General features: G+C 38.9%; 1 protein-coding gene across 1 annotated transcript in view; it reads right to left on the bottom strand.

The window, feature by feature from the left end:
- The window catches only part of lrp1ba (low density lipoprotein receptor-related protein 1Ba), a gene marked incomplete at its 5' end in the record, with an annotated part of 152,716 nt that overhangs the window by 1,401 nt on the left and 139,882 nt on the right, over window positions 1-11,433 (bottom strand). The window contains 13 exons of the mRNA XM_079471794.1: window positions 43-147; window positions 711-861; window positions 1,179-1,269; window positions 2,103-2,179; window positions 3,653-3,766; window positions 5,743-5,847; window positions 6,066-6,240; window positions 6,851-7,012; window positions 7,926-8,090; window positions 9,015-9,140; window positions 9,873-10,046; window positions 10,595-10,711; window positions 11,201-11,307. Of these exons, the coding sequence (XP_079327920.1) occupies window positions 43-147; window positions 711-861; window positions 1,179-1,269; window positions 2,103-2,179; window positions 3,653-3,766; window positions 5,743-5,847; window positions 6,066-6,240; window positions 6,851-7,012; window positions 7,926-8,090; window positions 9,015-9,140; window positions 9,873-10,046; window positions 10,595-10,711; window positions 11,201-11,307 (1,669 nt within the window). The remainder of the gene's footprint in view (window positions 1-42; window positions 148-710; window positions 862-1,178; window positions 1,270-2,102; window positions 2,180-3,652; window positions 3,767-5,742; window positions 5,848-6,065; window positions 6,241-6,850; window positions 7,013-7,925; window positions 8,091-9,014; window positions 9,141-9,872; window positions 10,047-10,594; window positions 10,712-11,200; window positions 11,308-11,433) is intronic.

Below are 11,433 nucleotides of genomic sequence, written 5' to 3'. Positions count from 1 at the left end.
GCAAACCTCTGTTTAAGGGTGTGAGAATGTCTGAGAGTTCACCTGTCCTGGAATGAGCTCCTTTGGCACGTTCTGGATAGGTAGAGTTTGTGCAGACAAAGGGTGTGTGTGTAAATTGCGAGGATCGCTGGATCTCACACACCAGCCCTGAAAATAGCAAAGAAAAAATGATATTAAACTAAGCTCCAATAAAGTCCGACGTATTGCAAGCACTAAAATCTATGAATGCCAGTACTATAATATGAACAAATTAAAATAGTAAATTAAACTAAATGTTTTCGGGGATTCTGGGTGCTACCCAAATGAAATATAAAGGAGATAAAGAAGTGATAATATTACTGTAATGAAAAATATAAAACTAAAACTGCTACTCTGTTATGACTTCTGACACCCTGAATATTCTTGCGGCAAAGATATCTCTCCATAAATGTTGAAATGCTATAAAGACAAAATGTCCTGTTGGGATTTGTCTAAACTAAAGTGAGTACAAGAACATGTTTGCAGAAATGAGCCAGAAAACAATCCCTCTTTAAGGAACTGTATATCACCCGACCCTTTTACCGCGCAAAATTGTTGTATATATGCGCAATCCTGCGTCACTTTTCGTTGCCCTGAACTATACGACTCTTAAAATTACGACTCCATATCACTAATGTCACTCAAGCACAGGAAGTGATGTCATGGAGGTACAATTCCCAATGTTTCGGTACCTTATGAGGGTCGAGAGTAAAGCTGGGGTGAAGAAAGCTTCCCACGTCTACGTGATTGTCGTGGTCGACTTCGTACATGTTATACGACGGGTTCCCGATCTCCACGTTCAGGCCGCCGTTCGCCATGGGTTGCCTCTGCACCCGTTTACCTCTGTGAAGAGATACGTTATATATCAAACACAGTCTCACAACATTTCGTAACTTTCGGCATCTTATTTGTGTAGTTGTTAGTTTAGGGGTGCGGTTAGAGGAGGAGCTTAAGCATAGCTTTTTTTCGAATAATCATAAGAAATAGCCACGTTGTGAAGAATTCTCGTGAGATCAGGCTAATATCTCAGAAGCTGCGGCACATCGACTGAATGCTGAAACTGGTGTGTGAGACTCTCCAGGGCTGCATCAACAAATCACATTTGCAATTCTGTGATTAAACATCTAATCCTATCTCACACAAATGATTTGTTTGTTTACCGTTGACGTCTTTTGCAAATAAGGAGCCCCAGTGTAACAGCGGTGATGATGAATACGAGAAGAACCAGGGGCACGACGATGGCGATACTTCCTGCGAATAACAAAACATACGACATATACACAAACATGTTTTGTCAGAATATGTTTATGTGTATTTAAATAATGAAATAAGTACTTCTCTAGTGTTATGTATGAAATGCAAAACATGGATATGCAATAGTACATTTGGGTAATAACATTAAACAGGATTTCCATCACACGACCGCGAACCCTTAAAGACCGCAGACACCCTTTCGAACTGTTTTGCGATGAAGCAGACCTCTCTTAACTAACACATCGAGACGTCTGCCGCTGAAATGGCACAGAAGGTACGTCCTGAAATGTCAGCCCTCGCGCCACACAAATGAAATGACTGTCTGAAAACAGACGTCACTGCAGGTGAAGATAATCAGACAAAAGGGCAGAATTAAGCTGTCTGATCTCTTCTGACCGATAACGTAGACCATCATCCACCTACAATAAAACTCAGGCCTAGAGGTGTAAATGGTAGAAGGCTAAGGCTCATTGTGCTATCGTATTAGGTTTATAACCATCTTTAAACTGCTTACTGTGTGTTTAAGGAACACAATAAGTATGCTGAAGATGGTTATAAACCATTGAAGTATTGAAATAATGTTACTTTAATGCTTCAAACTGTTATTCTGTATTAAATTAGCAGATGTGATATCTGTTCATTTTCATCTATCTTAATATTCATTGGGCCAGTTGCAGGGTCTCCATCTCCATTGGGCACCGACGTTTAACAATTTGAAATATGTTCTAGCTTATAAAGCGTGATCGACTCTGAAAGATATGCATTATATTCAACATATTTTTCAAGGTCAACTACATAGACTTCCCCCTTATGATGAATAAGACACTCACTGCCATTGAAGTTTTCCGAGCGGCCGTTTTTGGTGGCCGGTCTCTCGCACTGTGTACCTGACCAGTTTGCCGAGCACCTGCGAAAAGATATAAAAGAAAATACAAGTCTGTCTTTTTTGTTGCCTTACGTTTTCTCAAAGTTATCCTTATATTCTCGCAACAACATCAAAAACATTTATCGATGGTATTATTGCATATTTGAGTATACAAACATTATTCATACGTTGTTATGAGAAATAACATTTTTCATAACTTAAATGAACGTTGGCAAAACGTTCTTAGAACATATTTTTAACAAAATCCTTAAAAAAAAGACATGGAGACGTTATTTTCTCAAAGCGTCAGGGTAGTTTGCATCACAGTATATCATTGTTTAATTATGGTTTGACTCATTTTTAAGTCGATTATATTTATAACATTTTTTTATGTTGATTTAGGTTGTGAAAAGCATGGTGACACTGACCATCAAGCATGGACCATCACATTTTTGCACAATACATCAAAAGGCCAACTCGAGAGCCACATCAGTCTCACTGTAAACACATGCAGTGTGTGTGTGTTTCTCATCCTGAGTTCAAGCGGCATGCATCCACAGCAGTGATCTCTGGACATGAGAGATTAAGCCATTATGAAAGATGCCGGTGTGAATGAAACAATGTTTAATCCGATTTCTTGCGGGATTTGGGCATGGGGTGGCACGTGAACGCACAGCTGTCTGAGGAAGGTGACCGGGAACATCCAGCAAAAAAACACTGGGGTAGGAAGATAGGATGAACTAAATGAACGGAAACTTCTGTGACAACACCAAATAGATGGTATAAAACAGGACCTGCATGTTTATCCTTGTTTATGTCTACAAATATTTCGCGAAATGAGTCAAATAACTTCCAAAGAATGGCGATTTAATGTTCTTATATGAGATTGTACCAGGGGTTTATAACTCTCTAAATATGTTGGATTTATTCAAATGTATATAATGAAAACTACATACAGAATAAAGTATAAAACTTTAGAGAACTATAAAGTATCCAAACTGATTTATTTGTAGCTACAGATAAAGTTGTATTTCTCATAAATAAAAAAGAATTACAAATCTATGTAATATTTTTCTTAAAATGTCTTTGAAAAGGATAAATAGTTGTAGTTTTTACCATAAATATTTAAGTAAAAAATATAAACATAAATAATGAAGGTTAAGGAAAACAAATGTATGATAAGTGTCTTTTAAATAATGTAGAGAACTGAATGAATAAACAAAAATTCTAATATATTTATAAAATATACAAAAATAATACTTTATATATTCAGCAAAAAAAGTAAAGAAAATAATATGTGAAGGTTGTCCTCTACATGTGTCAGTCTGTAAATTCGAACACGGATCAAAATTCCACTCATGCCAAACATACAAATGGAAGCACGTGTCCATAGAGACACAACGTGGCGTTTAGTTGCCGTTTGGCGACGCTTTGAGGCCGTGCCGGAGACATGCTGGAGGTGGCGGATGGAATTATGGGAATGTTCTGGAAACTGAATAGACTGGGAAGACCTACTTGCAGCGGGGTTTGTTATAGGCGTTGAGGGAACAAACGCCCCGGTTCTGACAGTAGTGATCGCAAGGGTTCGCTCTCTCGTCGCACCTCGTGCTTTTAAACTCGGACGGGCAACTGAGGAAAACGCAATGAGATGAAAAACACGTGAGGAAAAGAAAAAAAGAGGCCACACACACAGAGCAAGCGGCCGTCCTTAAGATAAGAGCACGGACCGATGAAGACAACATTATTTATGTAAACGCTAAACAACTAAAACTATAAAAACCATTTTGTTAAATAAAACGAAATGAAGTTTCGACCTATACATTAGTTTAAACACTTGAAATGAACGATGGGAATTTGAAATGCTGCCTCAACGATAAACTCAAATAAAACTCAAATAAAACTCAAAAAATTATTAACTAAACCAATAAAAATCAAAAGACATAAAAAACATGACATAATAAATAAATACAATTTATAGGCCAAAAGCACATAACAAAATTCCTAAAAATGAAACTATTTCTACATGTTCCGCTTATTTTAAATTCAAAATATGAATAAAACTAAAAACAAAACTACAATAACTCTGGGGAAGTATGTAAAGTTGGGTAGTTGTTTAAAGCATGTCTTGCAGGAATGAAACGACACAAAACTAAACTTTTCAAGAGATGCAAACCGCACAAGACAAACACGAACACGCAGTCTAAATCTTCTCTCACTTAATACAACATAAACAGTGTCTCCAGGGATTTCAACAGCTTCGAAACAAGCTCTGATAATATGCTGTTTGGAAAAGAAAAGAAAACGAAATCCAGACAAAAGACAAACAAACATTTTTGATGGGGCGATGTGAAGTCAAATATGCCGATACAACCTGGACGCCGTCATGTAACGCGCTCATTTTCCCAGTTAATCTCTGAATGTCCGGTCACCGCGTGTTTCTCATCATTACTAACCTCTCACCTCCAGGGACAAAAGAGCAATAACAAGACTGAATCAAATGCATGCAAATTGATTCGGTCTCAAAGGGCACAATGGAGCTTTCGGCCCATCAACAGCGACCGGAGATGAAAAAGAAGTGGAATATGAAGACCAGGTGCTGCGGTTAAGCCTCTAAAAAACCCTTGCGGGATTTTCACAGACTGGAAAGGAATCACCGGGGCCCTTTTAGAGATTTCGGCATTGTTTGGCTTGAAGATTGCGACGCATGCTCGTTCCGCCCGAAAGCGGGAGGCGGGCGTGAATATAGTCTGGGCATTATTGTGTGTGGAAGTGGATGGTAAAAGCTCCATCACCGAGGAATTCACAAGGACCGAAACTCGAATCATTTCAGGCGGATGAAACGAATCCGCTACATTCACTTTACGATTATCTGTCATCAAATACGCTCGGGAACATCGTACAAAAACGACGGATCCCCAATTCATCTCTCGAATAATGTTTCGAGCAAACATGTTTGTGTAAAGGATGAAAAAGCTTTTTGTTGTAGTTTAAATCGTTGAGAAGAAAGCACGTCCAGCATTCAGATGCTAACAAACAGAATCACACAACAATACGTAACTGTTTAAGTGGATCATTCGTAAAAATTCGTACGATCTTTTTGTACGTTTTTGTTCGATCTCCATTTGTACAAACTCATGCAAACCAGACAGGCTGTAAAATATGCTTTTGAAGGCTTTTAATGCCTTATTATGAATCATTTACAAAGAGAAAAAAGTGCGCGATCATAATAAATTGGATTAAAAAAAATGTGCCAAACTTGAACCTTAACGTACCACTGCACCACGGCTCTGGCATCACCTCTCAGCTTTTCATTAAATCTCTTTCTATTTTCCTCCGATTTCTATGATGGCTTTCCCTGCTTGCAAATAAAGACGTGGAAATAAGCGTCAGATTATGGACCCCCGCTGTGATAATTCACTCCCTCTCTCTAACACCTCGTTCTCTCTCGCTCTCCTTCACGAAACATTCATCCAGCCGACTCAGACGGGCAGAAAAACGCCATTAAAGCGCATGCTCTCGTTGCCGGAGGGAGCAATTTAAAAGGAATGAATCTAAATAACGACAGGCAATTTGTTGCCATAGAAAGCTATTAAGAAATTACTCACTGACAGAACGGCAGGCCCGTCTCCGAGTCGAGGTGGCAGGTACCGTCATTATAACAGTATCCGTCGCACAACTGACAGCTGGCTGCGATTCTGCCGTTAGTACAGCTGAAAACACACACACACAGAGACAAATACACACAGAGCTTCAGTCATTCAATCTGATTTCTGAAGATTATATATTTGTATATTAACAAATCTGATATGCATTGCATGCATAGCTAGTTTTACTGCTACTGACATTATTAGCAAATAAATAACCAAACACCGTTACAAAGTATTTAATATATGAAACAACGCAAAATCATAAACTGCCAAATACACACTTGCAGGCAACATCACCGGTCTCCTCGTCGACTATACAAGGGGCGCCTCGGCACCGGAGACATCGGTCCGTCTCGCACTTCGGCCCATCGTAGCGGGTGGGACAAACGCACTCCACATGCCCGGAGCTGGACAATGTGCAGGCCTTGGAGTTCACACAGTAATGATGACAAATATCTGTGATCAGAGAGAGATGTCAGATTATGAATTCATAAAGTGTTTTTGATGAAGGTCTGCACAGTAACCAAACACTCTCCATAGGGCTGTCAACATAATATATGTGACTGTGTTCATTTCGTATTTATAAACACAAACACATACATGTGTACATATTTATTTATATTTCCCAATAACCAAAATTTTATATAAATGTTTATGCATTTTTCTATTTTATTTAATATGCATCTTAAAGCAAACAGCACGAATGAATTCATATGAATTAAATTACATTTCAACGTAAAGCTCACAGTATATATTCACGTGAAAGAATTATTTACAATCAATGTCAGTAGAGCTTAAAACATTTATAATGATTTTATTTACATTTTTTAGCAAATGTTAAAAAACGTATTATGTTATATTTTGCTGTATTCGGGCCAATAAGAATGCAAACTTACGAAAACCTTGCTTGGAACACAAGCTTGTTTGTTTTTCATCTTTATCAATGTGCATTTCACTTTGTTTTCTTGAATCTTAGAGTTCATTCTCACTGGCGCAAAGACAATCCCATAGTGTAAAATCTAACATTTAACTTTTAACATTTAGCCTGCACTACACTGTAACTCACGGTGCTGGCAGCGGTCTCCGGTGTACTCCGCCAGACAGTGGCACGTGGGTTGGTTGCCAAGGGTCATGTCGCACGTCCCTCCGTTGAGACAGTAACCGTCGCATACGCGTCTCTCACACAACGGGCCGGTGAAACCCAAAGCGCAACGACACGTGGGTTTACCTTCAGGAAAAAAACTGTTTCAGTGTGGGATTGGTGAGGACCGGATCATGGCCGTATGCCACTTGTATCTTGGACTTAACGTTTCAAAATGCGTTCGCGATGAACACAAACGCTCATAGACATTCTTGAGGTCATATGTTGTAAAAAGCATCGTTTGACCTAAAAGTTTTTGCCTCCAGGTCTGTGCCACACCGAGACTGAACCCAAACTTTTCAAGTCATTAGCAGATGTAAAAAAACCAGAAAAATAATTCCTTCCTGATCTAAAAACAACATCATCTGCAAACTAATTTATTTGATCAAAATACTAAAAGAGCCTTTGCTATCTTAGACAACATACTAGCTGGAATTTGCTTGTTTGAGTTACTGTGACATAAGCACGCCAGGATTTGCGAGACGGCACATCTGTTGGGCAACACTTTTTCTATATAATCAGCGCACATTCAGAGCTGAGGGATATTCTGTTCTTCTGCTGGTGGTCCATCTGCCAGCCTGTGCGAACAACAGGTTTTGATGTGGAGAAGCCAAAAGAAACAATTCCCGCCTGTTTCCGAGACATGAAACACGTTCGGGTTGAATTTTGTCAAAATTTCAGTCCCTTCTAAAATATTCTTTCAAAATTGTGTTGATATGCACAACTTACAGTGCCTTCGGACATCCTTGAATAACTAGAACTGTATGTTCAGACACGCTCTGTTGGGAAACCGTAGGCGAGAACGTGTCTCCAGAGAATTTCTATACCACAATAAATGATTGCAACTATTGTCACCAATCCCTGTTAAATGATAAAATGCTGTAGCAAATATCGAAAGTTTAATAAAACGCTAAATACTTCAAATAACACATTTGTATTTATAATAGATTTCATATATTTTCGTTAGCAAGATAACAACAAAAAAACAAACAGCGCCTACCTAGTGGCGAACCCGTGCACGTGCCTCCGTTCTGACAGTAGTCCTTACAGTGGCTGATCTCACAGCGCTCTCCAGAATAATTCGGCCAGCAGAAACAGCGCGACTCACCGCGCTCGTTCGTCAAACATCGACCGCCGTTCTCGCAGGCTGGACGGCAAAGATCGCCTACGACAAAACACACAGTACGTTTAACTAAATGCAGTGTATTTAAAAACAAATGTTGACAGCTTTATACACTGGAATCACTTCGACGCATTGGTAGTCAATTTATTGTTTGACTAACAACGTCAGAACTGTTAAATCGCACTTGCATTTCTGGGACACTTCTATAGAAACTGCCTTTTGAAAACATTTTAGCGAGGATTGTGAATGATATTGAAAATGTTGAAATGCTGTTTGAAAAATACATTAAAATATTATCATAATATCGATACAAATTGAAAGTTATATAAACATAAACAACTTAAATGTTTTATATTCCTTCTGGGAAAAGGAAACACCATTGCAACAGCCATGTTTTTCTTTTGCTGTACAAATCGGACAATTTCACTGCAAATAAACATCATGCGATATTTAAACATTTTTAGTCATTTTTATTTATTGTGTAGCTGCCATCTTTAAACACAATAGCGTTGTTTCTCAATATATAGATCTTGTTTATCCTCGGTCTGTCTTCAGTCTATTCGTCTTGGAAGAACAAACAACACAAAATATAAAACAGCTACTGGATATTTTGCATCTGCGTGTCTCCCCGGTGAAAGCAAAAAAGTGTAACATTGCATTTATATTTAGTCATTTAGCAGACGCTTTTATCCAAAGCGACTTACAACGAGGAGCGAAATAAGCGATATGTCATACAGACAACATCATTACTAAAGGTTTATAATGGACGTATGTTTAAAACACAAGTCCACTCATGTGAAGCCTGTGTGCCTGTGTGTGGCTAAAGGGCCTCCAATTCTATAAAAACACTTCAGTCAAAATCATTGAGGTGTAACGTGCAAGTTTGACACGAAGCGCCCGAGGGCAGCTCTGCCGTTCTGTTGGAGATGTAAGGGCACTCTGCCCAGCGTGTTGTGACAGAGGTACCTGAGATGTTGCTGTCTGCGCAGGTCCTGTTCACCAACGTTTTTCCCTCAGGACATACGCAAGTGGCACCGCTGGGGTTCAGAAGGCAAAGGAACGGACAATTCAGCTTGGCACAGGGGTTGGAGACTGAGAAAGAGACGATAGAGACATATACGAGTTATTCACATAATATTTATAATTTTACTCATGTGCGTAAATACAACTATTATAATACCATGTATAGTTTTTGAAACACAATTGAATATTAATATGCAATGGTTTGGTTTAATATTTAGGTTTGCTTGCACGATAATAATTCCGTTGGGTTCGGTTGGGCAATGTGTGATGCATTGCTTGTTTGTTTGTTCAGATTTAGCTTTTCTTAGCTTTTGCAGGTTGTATTTGAAGACCATAGAGGTTTTCACTGTAAAAACACATCAGGGTGAGATGACAGCTCCCATTATACAGCACACAGACAAACAACACGGGCAAAGATCCATCCCACATCCCTTCTGACAGACGGAAGGAGATCAGTGGGGTATAAAAAACAGAGGATAACAAAGAGAGAGGAATCTAATGGCACGTACAGCAAAGCAAACGAAAGAAGACACAGAGAGATGAAGGGCTGGAGGTAACAATAGAAAAGTGAAGATGGACTCGGACGATTTAAAGCTACAGATGGTAATGTTTGCCAGATATCGCCTGAATTTTATATTTTTATTTCATTGTTTGATTATGATAATAAGCTACCGAGTTTCAAACTCTCTGTCCAATTAGATTTCAAAAAAATGAAAATGAACAATTCAGACTCGGGCCGAATAAAACTCTTCTTGAATTGTCTTCTTCGAGACACATTTCAGACGTGTGATGGAGACTCACCCTCTTGTTGTTTGTACCGATGGAAGACCAGGATGCTGGACGCCCTCTCCACACCCAGCATGAGCCTCTCGGCGGGAAGCATCCCGTATTTGTGGACTCTGAAGACGTCGTGCTTCATCCCGACTCCATAGATGTAGTCCTCAAACACGTCGATTCGAAAGGGTTGAGAAATTCCTGGCACGAAACCAAGACAGACAGAAATACCTCTAATAATAAGTCGCGTTCGTTGCTGTGTGTCTTGTGACCATGAGAACCAATTCAAACGTTGAGAACATCTCTGCTTCACAGCACGACGAATCTTACGTTTTGAACATCATTGGTTGTCGTGGGTTTTGTAACCACTAGAACCAATGCGATTCAAAAGATGAGATTCGTTGAGCCTGCGTGCGGCCATTTTGAGTGAGAACAGTGATGATCCTGTGTATATCCAAAATGTCGTTCTAGGGTAAACTGTCCCTTTAAATAGTAATAGCTGGTTAAAAGTAAACATTTAATAATGTAAAATATAGCACAAAGCTATTCCCTTAGCATGACAAGGGCATTTCTGAATTCTTCAAAATCATTCAATAATTCATAAACTCTTTAATACTTTCTTTCCAACAGTCCCATCCAATCAGGGTCTGAGTGGGAATCTGAATGAAATATCTCACTGAAAATCTCAAAAACATTTGTACTGTACAGTAGTAGCCTATAAATACTGTACTCAATACATGCAAACTTACCATCTCGACTACTAACAGCCACCACCGAATCAGAGCCATCGATACGAACGCTGCCGATCTGAGAGAGCTCTGAATCTGCCCAATATAGTCGCTGGTTGTAATAATCGATCGCAAGTCCTATAAAGACAGAGAATTGTCACAGAACCATGTAATATGTGATAACATTATTGTTTGAATTGCTGAACATTCTTATTATAAACACGTGAGGATATAAAGAACTGCTTATCACAATATTTATCACAATATTAATACATTTGGATTTTATGAATTCATAGAAAATACATACAATTATAGTTATAATATCGTAAATCTTATTCAATACAGTCACTTTTTCCATTTTGTGTGGGTAATAATACAGATACTAAACAGATATAGTCAAACTTCACAATGTTTTTCCTGTAAAACCACAGAAATGATCTTGGGAGTACTTGGAGAGGTGTTTTGTGCTTTGCATTTTAAGTGAGTGACAGACGCATTTTTTAGAATTCTTCTTTCTAGCATAACATATGGCAGATTTTTCCACTGACGATTTCTGAGTCACACGTTTCAAGCTAGAGAATATTTAATAGAAATCAGTGTCAGGATTTTGGCATCTCATAATCTCACCCGTGGGCCTTCGCAAGTTCCTTTCCAGCAAGATGCGACGCAAAGACCCGTCCATGGCAGATTCTTCGATGTGAGACTGTTCGCCAATAACCGTCCAATACACCATTCTACAGAAAGAAAAATGACAATCAAACATGGCCTGAAGAGTGAGGACTGTACCATGTGATTTCCGTTTTCCACTGTAAGCTTTTGCCATCTTACCATTTTTAAATTTAGTCTTATCTCATAACACT

This window comes from Barbatula barbatula (assembly GCF_947034865.1).
Source record: "Barbatula barbatula genome assembly, chromosome: 13".
NCBI lineage: Eukaryota > Metazoa > Chordata > Actinopteri > Cypriniformes > Nemacheilidae > Barbatula > Barbatula barbatula.
Note: the sequence above shows the minus strand (reverse complement) of the source record. Positions and strands in the feature narration are given on the sequence as shown.